The sequence below is a fragment of the Anarhichas minor genome, unplaced genomic scaffold (genome assembly GCF_050575085.1).
Source record: "Anarhichas minor isolate MPS153535 unplaced genomic scaffold, ASM5057508v1 ptg000079l, whole genome shotgun sequence".
Taxonomy (NCBI): Eukaryota; Metazoa; Chordata; class Actinopteri; order Perciformes; family Anarhichadidae; genus Anarhichas; species Anarhichas minor.
In genome coordinates this window covers 1,068,466-1,090,611 of record NW_027466525.1, presented here as the reverse complement: position 1 = coordinate 1,090,611, position 22,146 = coordinate 1,068,466, and the positions used below count along the sequence as shown (strand labels likewise).

Sequence of the window (22,146 nt, the reverse complement as noted above, 5' to 3'; positions counted from 1 at the left end):
GTGCATGTGGCCATGTGAGTGTTATACTAAAACTTATGTATATACGTATATACGTATATATATATATATATATATATACTTTATTTGAATCTGTTTCTTGTTTTTGTCTTCAGCTCTTCCATAGAAGACGTAAAGATTAACAAGACTACTAATCCTTCTAGACAGCATGAGCAGTAAACTGCTGTAAAGATTACAGCGTATTACGCTCAGAGGTGGACAAAATAATGTAAACAGCAGGCTGAATGACGGTCTACATTTACCCACATTGTCATTTTCATTTTCACGAAACGTCGTGATTAATTAATATAATTGCATTTGGTGGAGTTTGAGAAAGAAATACATTAACAAACGCACCGGTTAGAGAATCTGACTGTAGTTAGAGAGTAACGGCTTTACTGTTGATTTCTCTCTAATGAGCAGCAGCTACATCACGTATATATATAGATATAGATATTATTAGATCTCCATGGGGTGGAATAAATGCACAAACAGTTTCCTCATGTGTCAAAGTGCTGATTGTCTCTTGAAGCTTGAATAAGCCACCATTAGAGTCGTGGATATCATGGTCATGTTCTACCTGCTGAAGCTTACTACGTACGGAGAACTTCGTGAGTGTGTCGTCGATGTATCGCTCCCCCGTCGGCCTGCTGAGAGCACGCCGGAATAATAAGTAATGACAGACATCCGTCATCTCCGCGGGCCGAGGCCGGCGTGAACCCGATCCTTCCCCCGCCGACTAAAAGGATTTGTGCTCCACTTCTGCGTCTCAGACAAGGTTACTTATCAGGCTTTGTTCCGACCAGCGTAATCTCATTGTGAGTCAGAATTAGGTGATGTAACGCGCAACAAATGCATTACAGCATCTTTCATAACATGCCGTTCTCCGAGGCAAGAGGGTTTCACACAGCAGTAATGGATAACCCCCCCCCACCGTGCTATCCCACATCACCGGAGCTGTGTTGGGTTCTTCATGTCTGCTCATTGGTGTTTTCTACATCTATACGATCACCACTAACCACCTCCTGTTTCCACCTTTCTAAAGAATAAGTTCCACTGCAGAAGAATGCCGTTTGGATGTTAAGATAAAGTATACAAACACATGTATAGAAATGTGTTTGTCTGCTGTTGACGCTGTTATTTTAAAGCATTGATTTGTATGTATTTCAGTGTTTGGGGGCAGAACAAGCTGTAAACACGACGTCCACTCAACCAAAACCTGAAATGCTCCGTAGAGCTGCAGAGTCAGCGTGATGATCCTCACTGCATCCGACCCCACTTTCACATTTAGCCGTTTAATACTCTGTTATTATAAAGGTATTGATACATGCAGCTTCAGAAACAGGAGCAGCTTCAGCTCAGTAGCTCGTTTTACACACAAACATGTAGTTCGCAGCTCAACACGTTCTGCAAACCAGTTGAAATGTTTTGCTTTAATCATATTATTCTTGATCTGAATCAGGAAACTCTTTAACTTTAGACTTTATGGTGTATTCATATATATACCGTATTTTCCGCACTATAAAGCGCACCGGATTATAAGGCGCACCTTCAATGAATGGCCTATTTTAGAACTGTTTTTATATATAGGGCTCACCGGATTATAAGGCGCATAGAATAGAATAGCGTCGTAAGCGTGTCTCTTGAAAGGTGCCATTTTGGGGTCTTTATACACACAAGTGGTGTTGGACTAGGAGTAAGCACAGTACCGGTGTTTACCGCGGTGCGGCTTTGTAGTTTACCAGTCGTACTGAAACATTTTGACAGAGCGCCGTGTACAACCAGTATGGATCAACCAATTAACCAATTGATCCATATATAAGGCGCTCCGGATTACAAGGCGCACTGTCGTTTTTTGAGAAAATTAAAGGCTTTTAAGTGCGCCTTATAGTGCGGAAAATACGGTATATATATTCATATATATATATATATATATGAATATATATATTATTTGATGTTTTTTCACACACAGAATCACAATAGTCGTGTTCTAGTACAATAGAAACATGTTCTTCATGTCTCCGTCGGTCCATCATTTCTGTCCGTTCTCGTGATATCTCAGGAACACCTGGAGAGTTACTGTGACCTCACTCAACACCATAACTTAAGCATTGTTATGCTAATTATGAAAATGTCACACATTTATATACAGACAGATGAAATGATGGAGGGTTGATATTTTGGAGATGCATGTAAACTGTAACTTGACTGGTCGGCGGAGGGATACACTCACGAGGCGGTAATTCTTGTCAATTAAAATAAGTGCGATGTTTTTCTTCTCCCAATAAGACATAAGTACTGTTGAGAACTGGTGAAACCGGCACTTATAAATCAAATGTTAATGCCCAATTGATACCAATTATGATCCTCCGCTGAGTGAAGTGAGAGCCGATAGCGGAAGCACTTCATACACTTGATTTAATGATATTTTTCAAAAAACGGGATGTGCAGCATTTTTTATATTAGCGCTGTTCAGATTATGGGTTTTGATATTAAATAGAATGAACGGTGTTACATGTGACGGCCGTGGTGTGTTCTTCTGTTGCAGGTGCTCTGTTGGGAGATCTGGGGAACTCAAACGGAGCGTGCCCGAGTCCCGTCCGTAAGTAGCCTACGTTTCTTCAGAATAATTGAGTTTATTATTCACACACACACACACACACACTACAGTGTATCACCCACCCTGCGGTCTGTATCTTAGCTGCACTTACTAAAAGGGAAATCATTTGACTGAGTCTGGCTTGCAGACGCAGAATGTTTTCCTGTGTGGCAACAGGCGGTCACATGTGCACAGCTCACACACTGACACAAACACACAAGCACCAAAACACCTGTTGACTGGCGACAGCTGAGGGGGTCGCGGGACGATCTGCCCGTAAACAGTCCAGAGAACAGGACGAGTTTCAGCTTCGAGAGGGAACAGAGTGTTTGAAAAGAGGAACTGAAAGTTACATAAAGTCTTCTGGAAGCTTTACAGCTGCTCTTGTCTTTGTGTTGTTTCCAGAAACCAGAACTGAGTTGAGTATCTTAAACTGTGATGATATTGTTGACGTGGTGTCTGTCGGCTGGTACGTGACAACAGCTCCTGGTTGGGATTACTACTGTTATGGTGGAAAGTACTGGATGCATTCCTGTGATATGAGTGAACAGCCCCGCGTAAGATACAAAAATGTGGAACTGATTTCAGCCGTCAAACAGCTGATAGTAAGCCTAATAGTCCATTAATGCAGGCGGACTTCCTGTTCATGTTCAGGCTGTTCTCAGACACTGTTTGTTTACCTACGAATAGTCAAAACACAGGACTTTCACCCAGGAGGCCTCTGTTAGTGTCCTGTGTGAAACCAGAGGAAAACGTTGACTCGTTTGTTCCGTAACTTCTGTACTAACGCCATAACACAAGTTATCTTAACCCAAACCAGCATCTCATCCTGGACCTGACCAAGTAGTTTAGTTGCTTTTGTTACCACAGGGCCTTACGCAGAGTCACTGACTGAAGGCGTTGATTGTAATATATCATACGAACCGTTGTCTGAGGATATGTTGTCATGTTAGTTGATCTCTTGTTATGCAAGCGGTGTTACTTAGTTGTGTGTTGCAGTTGCTGGAGGAGTTAGCCCAGTATCATGGCAGGCCACCAATGCACTCTATTGCTTTCATGTACATGGACACTAATTGTTTTTGCGTGTCGCTCAGGACGAAAAAATTGCCAATGAAGAGTAATTTGGGATCATGTTTGGTGGTGGACACACAAATGAAATGCATGTAACAGTCAGAGCAAATGAAGTCGTGTTAAATATCAAAGTCCACTTATGGCTGGCAGGACGGGACCACAAGAGCGGTGCTCCACACGGCGTCGTGGTTTCATGGTTGTGCTTCTGTTGCCTAAACCTCACTGTTCGCGACAGTTTTCCTAAACTTAATTACGTGCCTTTGTTAGTTAATCCTAATGTTTGTTTTTTTGCCTAAACCTAGTGTTTGGGACAGTTTTCCTAAACCTAACTACAAAGTATTGTTGCCTGAACCCAACGTTTGTTTTATTGCCTCAACCTAACTACGAGATTTTTGTTGCCTCAACCTAACGTTTGTGACAGTTTTGCTAAACATAATTTTGTGTTTTTTTAACTTTCATTCTTAAGATAATGTCGTCCTTGAAAAGAAAGTCATTCCGAGCGACACAAAAATTCTGTCCCTGTAAAGGAAACCAATAGATTGCAGTTTGTGACTATTTCACGAACTGTCGTGAGACTGTGTTGTAACTTAAGGACCCTGCAAGATAAATCCTGATTGGTCTGTTGGTGGTTTGTGACATTGCCTGTTTCTAAAGGAGCCCCGCCCACTTCAAACCAATGAGAGGAGCACAGAGAGAAACTAAAATACTGAACTTTTTCATGTGAAATAACCAAAACTGTTCGGAGAAACCAGCTGTGTGTGCATGAGGATGACGTCGCCATTCTTAATCCGGCCCACCAAGCTGCCATTGGTCGATTGGTGTCAAAACTTTCACGTCTCCAACTGGAACCAGTTGGTGTAAGTAGCCGCCAGGCGTTAGTTTTACTGTAACAATGGCACCAAATAAAAAACCCTGGGACCCTGACAGCAGTCTGCTCCTAGCTTCATACTCTTTCCCCTCTCCACCCACAGCTCCTCCCCTCCCTCTACTCCCCCCACCCTCCCCCTTTCATCCTGTCTCTCTCAGCTGTTCCCCCTCGTCTTCTCTCTGGAATAATCTACCGCCCCCATCGTCCAACTGTCCCTCGTCTTGGCACAGGACTCTCCTCAGAGGTGACTTTGACACTGGCCAGAGCTCTCCCCTTAAATCCCATTAGCCGGGACAGATACCGCCAGCCAGCCTGTTGTAATAGATATGGTGGGAAGCTGGTTTTTTCTTCTCTCTCTACTCACTCGATAAACATATTGTCTCAGGGTAAGGCGGGCCAAAGGAAATCAATACGTTTGTATTAACTGCACTGCATCAAATGGAATATACGCCAAACGCCGAGTTTCAATATCGGTAATAGTTTTCCAAGGCTATTAATGAAAGAGTAGACTCGCTCTGTGACGCGCAGCTCTCAGAAGTTGGCCTCGATTAATGCGCCGGTGTTGTTGAAAGGACCAGTTATGTTCGGTTGTTCAAAAGGAGGAACTGCGTTGCAATATTACAGGATTAAATCACTACTTTTGGAACTTATCGTATTGCAACCACAATAGAAGAGTAAATATAAAGTGCGTTTGATTGTTTTGTGAGAGTTCCAGCTTTCAGTGTCTACCTCGCAGCCGTTCCCCAGATATCATTGAGGTATTTATTCTTGTATGTTAAAAAGGTAGATGACAGTGAAGTTTTGAATAACTCCTCAGTTTTTCCCTCCAAATAAAAAGTTATGATTGGCTTTCAATGTTGCAATGTTATCAGCCGATAAAAGGGGCTTCATCAGCAGTTTTTACTACTATTCTAATGCGTAAGCTGGGCCACACTGCAGCTACCACGTTGTTAAAGTGAAACAGCAAACAAACTACTTAATTAGGTTTAGGAAAAGATCCTTTCGGATTTAGTGGCATCTAGTGGTGAGGTTGCAAACTGCAACCAACTGAAAACCCCTCTGCAGACTGCAGCTTTGAGACACTCGAGCATTGGCTTCACTTTCCAGACGTGGAGGTTGCCTCCTGGTAAAAACACAAAAGGTTCTTGCTAGAGCGGGTTTTTGGTTCTGTAAGTTCTGGGCTTCTGTAGAAACGTGGCGGACTCCGTTAAGAGGACCTCCTCACTATAAAGATATAACTGGCTCACAACAAAAACACGACGATACTTAGTTTCAAGTGATCGTACAATGAAAACATAGTTATTAATATTAAATTCCATTTCTGCCATTAAATCCCCCACACTGCTCCTTTAAGTACGTAACATAAAATAGGTCAACGCTGACTTTTGTTTTCCAGTCCTGTTTGTTTTACTTGCTCTTTATTCTACGTCACCTGACTTCCTCCTTTGCTGCGTCATAATTACTACGGACTCCAGAGGAGTATCGATGATCAGCTGTGTGATTAGATGATAGCGGTCTTCTGAAACCGGCCAGTAGGTGTAGCAGGCCTCTTCTGACCTCCGTCTATGAGGCTGCCGATGAGGCTTATTCAATCAGCGCATAGCTTGGACTTGTTTGATCTCAGTATAGAATTAATTTAAAATGGGAATGTTGCTGTTTTGACAAAGTTGAAACCTATGTCCCTCCTGTGGCTCAAGAGTCTTTGGCTGCATTGTGACACATCCGTTTAAAATAAATGAATCATCTCTTCGCCAAACTGACTGAGGAGTTCCTGAGTAGACCCTGTTTCTCTCCACGATGGAGGCGACCGTCAGACAGTAGAGTATCGTCTGCGTATCGACTGTTCCTGTCAGGATCCCGGCAGCTCGCTGTATCAAAGTCACGGCTCCTCCGTGTGTCGAAACATGAAACCTCTTCTTCCCAGAAATCAGCTCAGGTGATCGGATCCACCCGGCTGCCTGCTCCCCTCCTCCCTTCCTCCCCTCTGTCTCCTTTATCTTCTATCTCTCTCTGCCTCCTCCTCTCTCCTTTTCCTTCGCCCTTTAACTCTTTTTCCTCTCTCACTTTATTTTATTTTCTTCTGTGAGGATCCACATTACTTCCTTTCCTCAAGCTGTCTTTTTCCATCCTTCCCTCTATGTCTTCTTCCTCCTCTCTCATCCAATTCCATTTTTCATGTCAACCATTGTCTCCTATCGTCTCCTATCTTCTCCTTTTCTCTCCTCCCCCTCCTCCTCCTCCTCCTCCTCCTCCTCCTCCTCCTCCTCTTCCTCTCTTGGATCTGTCATCCTCAGCTGTTGTCCCGGGACTCGGGGCTCCGGGAATGTCACCATTGACGTCACCCAGCATTCCACACATTCCCACGCCCGGCCTCGCGTAATAGGAGACATCACACACACACACACCACACACACACACACACACACACACACACATAAACAGTATTATGATACAGCCATCTCACGCTTCAACAAGATACAGAGAGGAGATTTAACAATGTTGGAATGAAAACTAACTTAAATTCTCTTTATTTTTAGTAGTTAAGCTCAACATTCTTCTTTTAGGTTTCAGTTTAAAAATCAAATACTTAAAGCAAAAACAATGAAGCAGATATGAGAATGTCCTCTTGGCGATATTAAGTTATTTGAGAGATTTGGAGAGTATTTTAAAGGTCAGTTCACCTAAATTCCAAAACATCAACACACATATTTGTGAGCATCCATGTGGATAGTTTTTTTTTTTTTTGTCCATGTTTTGAGGTTTATCTTGTCTCCATAACAACAACATGGAGGTGAATGGGATCTCTCTGCATGAACGTAGAAGCGTCTCAGTTCCTCTGAATAGCGGCTCCTAAAGGGACTATTTCTTCTGGAGGAAGGATTCCCAAAAGAGTTTTTTAACGTTTTTGGTGAGAAACTTCCATAAATCCACTTGTTTGTCCCGCAGTATGAAATAGATATTGGAGAGAATTCAACCGGTTTGACTTCCTAACAGCTCAAAGAAGCTTATAATACATCATAAAAACGCTCATTGATGATCTGCAGAAGTTCTATTTGCTCCGTTTCTTTAGTTCTGCTGATACGAGCCGTGACTCTGAACTCTAACCAGGACTCTGTTACAGCACGATGTTGTTTCATCAAACCTAACTTTCATTTAGCTCCGTTGTACTTTTGGTAGATACTAACCATCACGTTACCACGAGAGGTAACTGAGAACACCGGCCCTTTAAGACTCATCTAACATGCTGCATTCTAACACGTTTTTATGTCACAATATATTTCTACAATTTATCGCTGCAGCCCTCAAACCTTCAAACAGGAATGCGTCTGTGGTCGATTAGAGACGCACGAAAATGCTGGAGATATCTGCGTCTGTGGATCCAGTGGAATGAAGTGTAAACACACACAAACACACACACACACACACACACACACACACACACACGGTCACAGAAACTCAGCTCCATTTCAACTCGATGTGGCTTTATTCGCATGAAAAGCATCAAAATAATAAGTAACAATAATATTAATAAGAATATGAACACAATAATTGTATAATATTGCTATAAAAAGCTCTCAGATGGTCAGATACCTGCTGGGAATTCTTCCCCTCTCTGTCTTTCTTACCTCCTCCTTTTCGTCTTACTCTCCTTCCTTCTTAATTCCTAATTTTTTTCTCCATCCCTTCTTCCTTCACTACCTCCCTTACCCCTTGTCTTGTTCTCTTTTCTGCTTCCTACCACCCTATACTTTATTTACCCCTTCCTTCCTTCCTCGCCCTCTTCCCCTCTTATTCCCTAACTCCTTTATTTACCTCTTCTCTCATTCCCTTGTCTCCTCATGTTTTCTTCTCTTCCTGTGTCCTACCACCCTCTATTTCACTCACCTCATCCTTCCCTCCTTGCCTTCTTTTTTCCTAACTCTTTTATTTTCTAACTCTCTCTCCGTCTTATTGTATGAAAAATCATTCCATTGCTGTTATAGTCTTTTACTAAAAACATAGATTTCCATTTGAACAGAATATTATGTTGTTTGGTTTATTTACTGTGAAGGAGAATAACACAATACACTTCAAATGAACTCAGCACATCTCAACTTCCTCTTTGTTCTCTTTTCTTTCTTCAGTTATATCTTCCGTCTTTACTTCCCTCTCAAATTTCTCCCTTTCCTCACCCCACTTTCACTGTGTCCCTCCCTCCCATTGAGCCGTAGAGCAGTAGTGTAGTTGTTGTTTTCAGGTTTATTGTGTGTGTGTGTGTGTGTGTGTGTGTGTGTATCCATCCCTGGAGTGTGTGCTACTGAGATGAAGCAGAGTCGCATGCCGCTGTCGTCTGCAGGCGGCGTCATGGAGAACTGCTATCTGCTATCACACACACACCCTGACTCCTGTGTGTGTGTGTGTGTGTGTGTGTGTGTGTGTGTGTGTGTGTGCGTATGTGTGTGTGTGTGCATGTGTGCGTGTGTGTGTGTATGTGTATGTGTATGTGTATGTGTGTGTGCGTGTGTGTGTGTGTGTGTGTGCGTGTGTGTGTATGTGTGTGTGTGTGCATGTGTGTGTGTGTGTGTGTGTGCGTGTGTGTGTATGTGTGTGTGTGTGCATGTGTGCGTGTGTGTATGTGTATGTGTATGTGTATGTGTGTGTGTGTGCGTGTATGTGTGTGTGTGTGTGTGTGTGTGTGTGGGGGCTGGGAAAGTCCCTGCTGTGCCCCTCTCACACACACTCGTACTGTTCGAGAGTCGAGCTCTTCGGCCCTCAGCAGCACGAACGGGCTGCTGTCTGCTGGAGTCCTGTTGTCATGACACCCAGACCCCCACATCACATCACAGACTTTTTATTATTTATTTATTAAAGCTTATTAATTAAAAAATCACTAAGTGATCGATAGAAACATCCAGGAAACATTCCAACTTCTAAAACACTAGTAATATATATAAAATACATAAACATGAACTATAAAGTGATTAGTAGGATTGAAAACATGTTGTTGATGATGTTGCGTAATATTCCTTAAAAGCAGGGTTGTCAAAGTATGCACACACACACACACACACACACACGTGTGTGCTGCTCTCATTCATCAGGTGGTTGCTCACAGAGTAGCGTGCTGCATTATTGGGATGTAAGAGTCTGGAATGCAACCGTTTGAAAGGAGGGAGCGCTCAGCAGACGTGACGTCATGTTGCTGGAATGAACCGTGAGACAGAAAACAAAGTGCTGCACACTGCAAAAGAAGCATCGTGTTCTCCTTTTATTAGAGGGAAAGTCTGGTGCTGTTCTATGAAGGAAAAACAAGTATTGTCTGATATCTCTTCTTCCTCTGCTCCATTGAAAACACATGAGTGAGCCTCACTGCAGTACAAACACTCACCAGAGCACCACGTGTGGATTCATCCGCCGCTGAAAATAGTCCCCAACGAATGCACTATTTCCTCCTGTTGGAGAAGCGTTTGCTAAAAACTACAATGATCAAAAAAAGTATCTTCACCAGTATATCACCACAGTTATCCTTTCAAATCCTCAAAGTCTTATTCACTCATAGCTAGTTGTCATTTCAACCTGTTTCAATACAAATCAAACTGTTTCTTTTTAGAGGAACATGTAAAGTTCGTCTCGTTTTAAGATACTGACACTCGTTTCTATTAACCCTCTGAACCCCAAAGCAGTTTTGGCGTTTTTCGCTTCCGTCACATTTTTCTCTCTGTGGCCTCCAGAGCCATGATGACTAGAAGTAGAGAGAACTAGAACATGTCTTTAGAATAACACAGTTACAATGACATCAATCATTAAAAAGACAAAAGATGAAAAAAATGGCAAACAATGGAATCTATTCATACAACTTGTTTCCAAGTGTCCACAAGTGTTACCAATGTTGGGAAAAAATGGAGGCTCCTCTCCTCCTTTCCCCTCTCTCCTCTCCTCTCCTCTCTCCTCTCCTCTCCTCCTCTCTTCTCTCTCCTCCTCTCTCCTCTCCTCCTCTCTTCTCTCTCCTCTCCTCTCCTCTCCTCCTCTCTTCTCTCTCCTCCTCTCCTCCTCTCTTCTCTCTCCTCTCCTCTCTCCTCTCCTCTCCTCCTCTCTTCTCTCTCCTCTCCTCTCCTCCTCTCTTCTCTCTCCTCCTCTCTCCTCTCCTCCTCTCTTCTCTCTCCTCTCTCCTCTCCTCTCTCCTCTCCTCTCCTCCTCTCTTCTCTCTCCTCTCCTCTCCTCTCCTCCTCTCTTCTCTCTCCTCTCTCCTCTCCTCCTCTCTTCTCTCTCCTCTCCTCTCCTCTCTCCTCCTCTCTTCTCTCTCCTCCTCTCTTCTCTCTCCTCTCTCCTCTCCCCCCTCTCCTCTCCTCTCTCCTCTCCCCCCTCTCCTCTCCTCTCTTCTCTCTCCTCTCCTCTCTCCTCTCTCCTCTCCCCCCTCTCCTTTCTTCTCTCTCCTCCTCTCTCCTCTCCTCCTCTCTTCTCTCTCCTCCTCTCTCCTCTCTCCTCTCTACTCTCCTCTCCTTCTCTCTCCTCCTCTCTCCTCTCCTCTCTCCTCTCTGTGTTCACTTCCTGTAGTTCAGTCAGTGTCTCCTCCTTGTTGTCACATGACTGTTGGTCTCAGATGAATCAATCATGACTTCATAGTTTCTCTGAGGAGCTCACAACTTAATGTTTTTACACAATCTGGTTAAAGTGAACTCTTTATTTGTGGAGACATTTATAATGAGACATGAAGAATAAAAACGTCGGGTTTTGGAGTTCACAGGGTAAAAACAACAGGACTGTTAGGGCTCAATATTCTTAAAAACTATCTTGATAAGAAGGATATCTTTTGCAGTGTAAGATGGGAACAGTTTGGGGACGTTTGTGTGTGTTTCAGAGAGCGTTGTGAGTGGAAGAGAGAGAGAGGGGGAGGGAGAGGGGGAGGGAGAGAGCGTGACACGGTTTTGATGTGGAAGAGCTGCAGAAACATCAGAACGCCGCCAAAAAAACCCAGTTTGAGCTGCAGAAACAATGAGGAGCATGTGGTGCAACGGAGCGATCCGACTCACTAATGAGAACACACACACACACACACACACACAGTTCACAGGTAGGCACAGCCTCTCCACTAAATCTCTCTGCTCCTGTGTCTCTGCAGCTAACGGCTACATCAGCGCCAGGGCCTCCCCGGGCCTCCTCTGCGTATCCAACGGCAACAGCCTGGGGAAAGTAGTCCCGGCGAAGTCCCCGCCTCCGCCCGGCCCTCAGATGGTCAACAGCCGCAAGCCGGACCTGAGGGTCATCACCTCGCAGAGCGGCAAGAGCCTCATGCAGCTGGTGAGCACAACTACGGCAGCCACGCAGGGACAAACGAGGGGGCACCACTCACAGGGGACGGGTGATGTAGTGGGAGCTGAACTTAGTTGTTATAAACTGTTAAAGCTATTGGTGAACGGTGTGAGCAAATCAAGGTTAAGAACACAAGGTTAAGAATATATATATACATAAATATATATATATATATATATATATATTTATTTATGTAAGCAGCTCTTGGTGCCCAGGACTAGTCATCAGTCGTTCTTTCTCTCTACTAGTCGTGGTGATTGTGAAGTTTATAAATACAAGTGACCTCATGCATCATCATCAACATGTGGATAGTTTCATAACCTTTCATACAAGCACAGAGAGTCGGCATCTCTTTGTTTCATCAGATCAGAAATCCAGGGGAACTGGAATATTTGCTTTTCCTCGACATTCGACTTTGATTTAGCAATTATTTAAGATGTATTTATGAATGTGTTACTTCTAATTACCAAGTTAACTCTGCTGTAACACTGCAGAGAGGAGCTCCTTTAATCTGGAGAGAGAGACACTCGGGCTGATTTTACTCATTAGTGACATTCCTTCTAATGATTGTATTTATTTTATTTTATTTATTTTTATTTTATTTTTATTTTTATTATATTTTATATGGACCCATGTGTCTGAAATACAGTTGAATTGAATGGATCTTTACGTACGAGAAGTTCAGCTGAAAGTAGGAAAACAAATGTAAATGTGATATGAGGCAATAATATATATAATATAATATAATATATAATATAATATAATATATAATAAGAGGCAGAATGAGATGGAGGCAGAGAATCTATTGACTAAACTCTGAACTCTGAACTCCTAACGCAGCTACATTCATAACGTTTGAGGCTTGAAGCTCGCCAGTGTTCCAGCTGTTGTTATTTAAACAGGCCCGTATAGCTGACGCTGCAGTTTAGGGGCGTTGGTTATGATAAAGCTCACGATTGAACAGTTGAGACGAGCAGGTTCCAGCAGGTCGGTACAGGTGAAGAACAGAAGACGTTCTTTCACGGGGTATTGCCTCCACGTCATACTGCCGCTTATATTCTGCCTGTTGTTGCCAGAAACTATATTCACTTACATCGGTTACGCTATTTTTGCCTCAACTTATCATCATCAGCAGGATTGTCACTATAAAGAGTAACATCAGGATGCAAACTAAGCATTTCTTCTGCAGCGTCTCCAGATTTAACCCTTTCTGCAGTATTACAGTGAGTGTCGGGATGTTTCACATAGTTTCCTCCTTCCTCCTGTTTGGTAACATACGTGTAAACACTGTAAACACGACTGTTAAGCACACTTCTTCACTAGACTTTAGATTAAGTTTCTTGTCATGTTTCTTCATATTTAGTTAGTCGTTGCAGAAGCGTAACCGTCCTGTGTTTTACTCCCTCCTCCTCCTCCTCCCGCCGAGCAGACCGAGGAAGAGCTGGAGTTGGTGAGTGAGGTGAATAGACTTCTAGACTTCTTTTGGCCTCGCGGGTGTGGTGTCGACACTCTGCGTGGTCTCGCCGAGCATGAGCGTGACATCTGCGCTCCCGCCGGGGTCGACTCGGCGGCTCTGGAACATCCGGTGGAAGCGATCAGCTGGTTGCGCTGGTTTCCTGGAGGACTTTTGGATAGCAGGGTTCAGGGTTCACGAGGACTTGAGACTTGAACTTCATGAGCAGCTTCTACCTGGTGAAGTCCCAGAACAATACAGAATAATTAGACAGGCCGGTCCTTGAATATTAAATCCCTCTTCATTGAAGGTACTCAATTATGCAGAAAAACACTTATTAAGAGTTTCAAAAGGAGGATCATTTGAAGCATCACTCAGGGCAGACAGACTTACATCTTGACTCCTAATTTGAAATAGACTTTAATGCTTTTCCTGCAGAGAGTGAGCTGAGGAGATCGATACCACTCTCATGTCTGTGCGTATTACACGTATTACAATATACAATCTTACTGTTGGCAAGAAAGCAAATAAGCATTCAGTGTTACTTAAAATGTCAATCCAAGACTTTGACTTTCTTACTAACTTGAAAACAAAGTTAGTAAAGTAAGTTCTCTTTAGTGGGAAGCTGCCCTCCACCCTTTCTGTGACATAAAACATTCCAGAAATTATTATTTTTTTAAATTGGCAAAGCAGCAACACTCGTGTGCTTTAATATTGAGCCGGTGCGATGGAGCTTAAAGTGACATTTGTGCAGCACAAACAGTCTGTGGAGGGAACGCTGGAGGGAACCGGAGCGACCAGCTGACTCTCCTCCGTGTGTGGAAGCTGCTCAGCATGTGCATGTTTGGTGTCCTCCTCGAGTGTCCAGACCGAAGAAACATCACACAAAGGCCACCAACCTGGAACACAGACAGACATGTTGATCCCATTCACACACACACACACACACACACACACACACACACACACACACGCCACACACACGCCACACACACACACACACACACACACACACGCCACACACACACACACACACACACACACACACACACACACGCCACACACACACACACACACACACACACACGCCACACACACACACACACACACGCCACACACACACACACACACACACACACACACACACGCCACACACACACACACACACACACACACACACACACACACACACACACACGCCACACACACACACGCCACACACACACACGCCACACGCACACACACACACACACACACACACACACACACACACACACACACACACACACACACACACACACACACACACACACGCCACACACACACACACACACACACACACACACACGCCACACACACACACACACACACACACACACGCCACACACACACACGCCACACACACACACACACGCCACACACACACACACACACACACGCCACACACACACACACACACACCACACACACACACACGCCACACACACACACACACACACACACACACACACACACGCATGCTGCTGCTGACGTGTTTGTGCATATTTCTCTGCATAAATACACTCATGCCTCATAATAAAACACACACCTCACGTTATGCATTCATTCCTCGCATACCTCTCTGCACACATTCACACACCCACATACACACACACACACACACACACACACAGGTTTCCAACACAAACACTCCTCCCTCTCTCCCTCTCTCCCTCCCTGTCTGATGCATGTGTTTCCTGTCGGCATGACTCTGTGGCGCGGCGATGCCTCTCACAACACCTTCCCACCGCGACGGCACACACACACACGCACACACACACACACATATAACACGAGCGCCCCGGGGCCCTGGCGACAGCGTTGCCGTGCCAACGGCGCCTTTTGGAGATTTACCGAGAGACGCCTCTCATCTCGCTTCTCGGATGTTAAAGTGTCACCGAAAAAGTTTAAACGGCTCGGAGGGGAAGCGAGGCGCTTGGATTGTTTTCTCACCTCTGCTCGTGACGCGATGCATCAGAACATGTTCCGCTGCCCTGCAGTCCGTCTGCAGGTGTGTTTGTGTGACATTACTATTCTTCTATTCAGTCTGACTGAAGGCTGACAGTTGATTAGAGTCACACTTCAGCTGAGTGTACCATTGCATCACAGGATTCTTCTTATTTCACTAGAAGTAGAACACGCTGTGTTTCTAGTGACATATTTCAGTAGTAATAGTGTAGTTAAATAGTTCTCAGTCACAATACAAGGTCTCTGCATTCACTCTGCTGTACAGTGGAAAGCACACGCTAACCATTATCAGTGCTGCCGTTGGAAACGGATGAAGTCATGAACTCCTTCACTCAGACCATATAAGGAGAAAACACACTAAAGGACGCGGTTCGTTGTGAAGACCGGAGCAGGTTTCTCCTCCAAAAGATCCAAGAAAGAAAGAGTTTGTTTGTAAATGTTTGGTGGATGCTTCAACATCTTTTATCAGAGTATTTACAGACTTTTAAAATCGTTATATGTAAACCTAGAATTCCTTAAGAGGAACATATCGTGAAAAACTCACTTTTTTAGTACACTTACATTTAGGTTTCTGGAGTTTCTACCAATCCACAATGAATTAAGACAAACCCGGTCAGGGGTGTGGGCTGCCTAGATCAGAAGACATGTCCTCTGTAAGTTCACCCACGGCTTGAGAACTTCATTCTCTCTAGTGTCCACCAGGGGGCGACTCCTCTGGTTGTATAGAAGTCTATGAGAAAGTGACTCTACTTCTCTCTTGATTTATTACCTCAGTAAACATTGTAAACATGAGTTTATGGTCTCAGTCTCTAGTTTCAAGTCTTCTTCAATACAACATGATGTTCATTTAGTACATTATGGTCCATTTAGAGTCACACAGACCATAAAGCAGGGGATGCTTTAGGGCGGGGCTACACGGTGATTGACAGGTCTCTACCAGAGACGTTGTCAGTGTTTTTGTCTTAGAACTTTAACCCTTTCAGTGTTTTTTTCAGTTAATGAGAGTTAATTGTAACATTCTGGTCGCCTCAAAATATCTTATTCAGCGTTCAGTTTTACTTCTGCTTCCAAAATCCCAAATGCCAAACTCATTGCTTCAAAGCATCGGTCCACAAACTAAAGGGTGACGTCCCGTTGACTACGTCCACTTCTTACACAGTCTGCGGGCGCACCATGTTTTTTTCTTGCAAGCCAATCAGAGCAGACTGGGCTTTTCCTTAAAGAGACAGACACTAAAACATTCAGACACACAGTATGAGAATATTAACGTGTTTTTTGAACATTAAAGCTTGTGAACATGTTTTAGTAGAAACTCCCAAATGCAAATATGAACCTGAAAATGTGCATGATATGCAACCTTTAACATTTTGAACCTAAACTTTTCAGCCATAATCACACCAGTGACGGACATTAACCTTTTAGAAAACCGCAAACAGCTTTAGCATTGATTAGCTACACTGTACACAGAGGAGATGCAGATGATTAATATTATCATATCACACTAGAACCGCCCTGTGGCCTCCAGGAGGACACGGTAGCGGTTGATCGCCTCTTCCACTTCCTGTGTCTCAAATGTTCATCCGCCTCCCCTCCGTCTCTCTCTGTGTGTTTACCCAGACTGCTCAGCGGCTCGGTGGCTCCCAGGTGACGCAGTCGCTCACCACGCCGGTGGTCTCCGTGGCAACACCCAGTCTCCTAGCGCCCTTCTCCGGCATGCAGACGTCCTACAACACCGGTGAGAACGTCTGAGCAGCTCCGACCCAAACGTGTGTCCGTTTACGTCGTTAAAAAAAGATGAAACGTCTAATCCTGCGTTGTGTCATGAAATATCTTAAGTGTCGTGTAGGAAGACTTGAGAAGCTCTCAGTGTGAGGCCACAAACCCACGATGAATATTCCCTTTGTTCATTGTGTGAGAGCTTCTGCGATGATTCCACTTCAAAGGTCTCCATTAATATGGATTAGCCCTGATTAATATTGATGCACCAGAAAGTTCTGTGATGTAAAACAACCCCCTCCTCTCTCTGTGGTCTTCCTCCCTGTCGTCCCTTAATCTCAGAGTACCAGCTGACGAGTGCAGATCTCACGGCGCTCCAGACGTTCACACCATCGGGGCTGGTGCCTGGCAACATGGCTGCCTGGCAACAGCAACCGGCAGTGTCCCAGCAGCAACAACAACAACAACAACAACAACAACAACAACAACAACAACAACAACAACAACAACAACAGCAGCAGCAGCAGCAGCAGCAACAACTACAGCAGCAGCAACAGCAACAGTCCCAGCAGCTGAGCTTGGCGTCGCTCAGTAACTTGGTGTAAGCTGCTTTTTCTTAATTTTGACAAACTCATAAATGAGATGGATTTTCCCTTTTGACCTTTGACCTTTTCACCTCTAAACAAACCCACCGGTAGAGTTTCTTTTATCAGCAGCGTGCAGGTCGGCTGATTCAGCACTCCAGCTGTAACGCGTACACATAAAACACTTGAAGCACCTCTCCCATACGGAGCTGAAGCATCAGCCCAGCTGTGGTTGATTCATCTCTGTGTTGACCTACATACCCCCCCCACACACACCCACGCTCAGCTCCGACTCCCACCGGAGTCCCACTCTGATTTAGGTCCTGGTAGCGAGGCTGCTAGCTGTGCTATCCGGCACACAGTCACACAGGATTTGAGCTTAAAAAGCTGGACCGGCTCACTACCTCAGAAGTAGAAAGTTCGTTCTCTTCCTGTTTGGTCGACTAGTGAATAAAGGCAAAGGTGTGATGTCAGTTTTAGAGCAAACCCCCTACAGGAGGCTTTCAGGACAGCCTCGACTAGCAAGCCAACACTTAGTCCATTTTCATTTAACTTTGGTGCCAGACTGATCTGGTGCCGGTGATTGCTTGACATCAAGGCCAAAGAGAGAATGCACAATCTGCTAAATAAAGTCCACAAAAAATAGTGAATGCTGGAGGAGACGGGATTCGCGCACGCAGTGAATCAGTCAAGTCCAAGTAAAACATGTATAAAAAACTTGGAGAGCAGTATCTCAAAGTCTGTTTCTCTGCAGAAGAGCTCTCGAGACGAGAAAGATGAATTTGCTGCTTCGTACACGTAAATTTAATCTGCATTAATTAATCTGCACTGTATAGAAAATGAATCTAAAGTATCTCTTCGGACGAGCTAAACTATGGCGTGTGAAGGTCCCACGAGTCCAGCTGAATGCCTCCAAAGTGCAAAGTAACTTTGACAGAATTCCCTCCTGGTAACTTAAAGCCAAATGAACCATAACCTGACTTTAGTTGTTTTCCTACTGTGCCTATGGCTCCTCCCACTCAGGTGTTTACCGTTCTGTTGGCCGGTTAGTCTCCTCCTCAGGACTGCAGGACTTCTTCAACACGGAGTACGAGCTCACGTCCGCGCCATGTTTGAGTCGAAGCCCCAGGACCAAGTGTGAACCTTCACATAAACCAGTTTGGCATCTGCAAATTCTTAGACTTTTGTCCAAAACGATTAAAACGTTATGTTTAAAACACTACAAAGACATTAGAGCTACGGATACATCAGTGAAGGGATAGTCTCAGTTTTTGGAAAAGCTGGTGATGTTCCCAAAAAAGCGTAAGAATCTAAATGGTGAGCTTTGCCTATTTGCTGCACAACAACAGTAGTAATGTGCATGCTGGGATACTTACCCAAAGTTCATGCTACAAGCTAGCTCCTAAAGCATCAAATGTAGTTCAGATTGGGGAGAACTGAAAACACCGGGTTAAATTCTGCAGAGCTTCTCTTAACTTTTAGCCGATAACGTTAACAGGAAACACGGCGAAATAATGAAAATCATTTCCTGAAAAAAGGACGTGAGCTTTGAAGTCAGAAGGCACAGCAACCACAGCTGGACCGGTGGAGGACTTTACTGCATTTATCAACGCAACTTTTGTCTTTCATCATGATTTTAGTTTTCTTTGACAGTTTTCTACAGATTTAAGCCCCTTTTATTTAAAAAAAATTTTTTTTTTTACAGCACATACATTTAGATCATTTCTAATATGACCCCTATTTATCAGTGTTTTTGTGTTTAAGTTACTTCAGTCTTTGTCAATAAGGTGTTTACATTATTTTGTCCACATGCTGTTGACACATGTAGGTTGTATGTCAGGTAGGTTTGGAGCTCCAACGGTTGAAACGTCTCCAAATGTCTCCTCCAAAGCTACAGCCGCTCTGTATTTGGCACATGCCGTGTTAGCCGTTAACTCTAGTGTGAGCGGTCTGGCTGTGCTAGGCTAACCTGTGGATGGGGGAGCGGCTTGTAACTGCCTCTTGTTTTGTCCTCCCTCCCTCCCCCCCTCCCCCCCTTTGTCTCCACAGCATGTGGGGTGCAGAGAAACAGAATGCAGAGATGGTTAACTGCATCTCCAATTTTGCTGCTAACCTGAGGTGAATGACATGATAGCATCTAGTGCCGCGCAGCTCCGCGCCGCCTTTTTTCCTGTCAAGTTCACTCGGCTGTGAGCCCAAAACACCCCCCCCCCCCCCCCCCCAAAAAAAAGAAATGACAGAATCCACGCAACTACATGTCTCTTCTCTCCATTTGTATGTTGAATGTGACGCCTGTTGTTGCTTTGCTGTGTACTTCATCGCACCTCGAGCTGAAGATCTGAAGCTCGTTGGAAGTGTCACCAAAAAAACAAAGAGGGAGAGACACCGCGGTACGACGGCGGCGGCTTCTCCGATGAAAGGAGTCTCTCTGGGTGCTGCGTGGCCCGGTGCACAGCTGTGTGCGCCGCTGACATGCTCGCTGCATTCAAATCTCACTCTTCAGCCGTTCAGCTGTCACTGAGACGTAGACTTCGATTGCCTCAGACGCAGGAAGACGATTTAAAAAGAAGAAGTTAGACGTAGCGCAGCTGTCAAACCAGTTATTCAGACAGAAGACATTAAATGTAGTTTGATAATCGGTTAATAAACTGGGCTCTGCTCTGATTCTGGGAATGTTTGGAAGCTTTACACACCAAGAAACAACCCCAGTATTTCTGTGCATGAAGTTAATTGAAGAGACTCTCCAGCTGCTCAGAATCTCCATCAGGGAAAAACAACAACAAGGTGTTTAAAAGGAATAATGTGAGCTGTCAGCGGTGAGACTGCTATTTGTTTCTCTGTCTGACAAGCTGAAAATTATCCATGAAAATATGATAATAGCTTGTTTGTTATTGTATACAACAGCTGCGACTCCAGGGGGGGGGGGGGGATAACACTCACCACCAGCTCTCTCACACACACACACACACACACACACACACACGCTGCAGTGAAGGCAGTAAATAAAGAAAAACAAACCTTTAAATGTAACCGTTGCTGGAAACTTGCGATCAACACGTTTGCACTTTGCTGCTCTATTGACCAAGTATAGATATAAAAAACAATCTGTTAGTAATGAAATCACACAGGTTAGTTATTAGTACTAGAAGCCTGGGTAACACTTCCAATGACGCCCACGGCTAAGACACGTTATAAAGATACTTATAATGTGTTAAATCTGCTTATAGCACTGTATAATTATAGACACAAGCATTCATGAATATTCATCATGATATATAATTGTAACACATATTTTCTGTAAAGAGCATAGTGAATTATAATTATCATATTTGTAATACATTTATTTATGTTTCATAATGTGATAATAAGTTACTCTCGGTGGTATTTTAGCGAAGTCAAAAGAGACATTTATGCTGTTTGTGTTCCTGCAGAGATTTAATTCTATTGTTTTCACTTCACTTAAAGCACACAATGATAATCACATTTAAATGCATTAAAACAATTATTAAAAGACAATATGAAAAGATTATAATGTGTTACAACAGGAATTATAATACACTATGATCCTTACAGAGGAAATCATGAAGTATTATGATACTTGATCTTTTAAGTCCTTATGAAATGCTTTATAATGTGTTGTGACTGTAGTTAAACATTGCTATAAGCAGATATAAGGTATTATAAGTATGTTGATAATGTATTATAGACATGGGCGTCATAGGAAGGGCTGCTAAAGATTGTATTCACATCTATTGTGCTTTTAAAACAGCTCGGACCTTAAACCTTTGGGAACAATAATCCAGATTGGACTGGAGAAGCAGGACTTGAGTTCTGCTCGGGCAGAGCGGAGAGCCACAGCGTCTGTGGATGTGGACTCTTCTGCAGCCCAGAGTCGCTGCGGCTTGTTTGTTTGCAATTATTTAATCTCAGCGAGCCAACGCGCTCCTTCCCATCACAAGAGTGAGCGGTGTGTTGGCTGCGAGCCTCGACCTCCGCTGTCGTCCACACTTTAGCTCACCACGAGGAAGTGCTTCTTGTCACCCCCCCCCACCCCTTTTTAATCAGTCCTCCTCTTCCGCTTATTTCCTGCTCTGTTGTCAAGACTCCGTTTAATTTGGAGTACACCTGTTGACTCCCCCCCCCTCACACACACACACACACTCTAAATGTTAATGTCACGGCTGACATCCAAACCGCCTCGCTTTCAGCTTGTTTGCCTGTTTATATAGAATTGCCCTCCGGATGCCATTTGTTGTTTGTCTCCCCCCCGAGTCGATGCGTTATCGGCTCCGTTCGGGACGCTTTAGCAGGAAATACTCAGAACAACATTTAGGGACGTTGTGTGCTTGTGCATCGTTGTTGTTGTGTCCGTGTACGCGTCTACAAATCCACAGCAGACTGCAGAACATGTTTTAATGTCTCTTTCCTTCTTCTTCCTCCTCCTCCTCGTGCTCTTCTCACCTTCTTCTTGTTTTTCACCCACAAAAAGCACGTTTTAGTCTCTCTCACTCTGTCTCTCAGCCGTGGTTTCAAAGGAGAAACAGAGACTACAGGACACACA

The 22,146-nt window shown here is 44.1% G+C and overlaps 1 protein-coding gene across 6 annotated transcripts in view; it reads left to right on the top strand.

Annotated features, from left to right (window-relative positions):
- mef2d (myocyte enhancer factor 2d) overlaps positions 1–22,146 on the top strand; it is a 101,010-nt gene that overhangs the window by 68,003 nt on the left and 10,861 nt on the right. For 4 of the 6 annotated variants that reach the window (XM_076081235.1, XM_076081234.1, XM_076081236.1 and 1 more), the window contains 5 exons: positions 2,546–2,599; positions 11,635–11,813; positions 16,903–17,020; positions 17,344–17,602; positions 19,635–19,703. In XM_076081235.1, the coding sequence (XP_075937350.1) occupies positions 2,546–2,599; positions 11,635–11,813; positions 16,903–17,020; positions 17,344–17,602; positions 19,635–19,703 (679 nt within the window). The remainder of the gene's footprint in view (positions 1–2,545; positions 2,600–11,634; positions 11,814–16,902; positions 17,021–17,343; positions 17,603–19,634; positions 19,704–22,146) is intronic. The other 2 variants (XM_076081238.1, XM_076081237.1) reach the window with 1 other exon arrangement.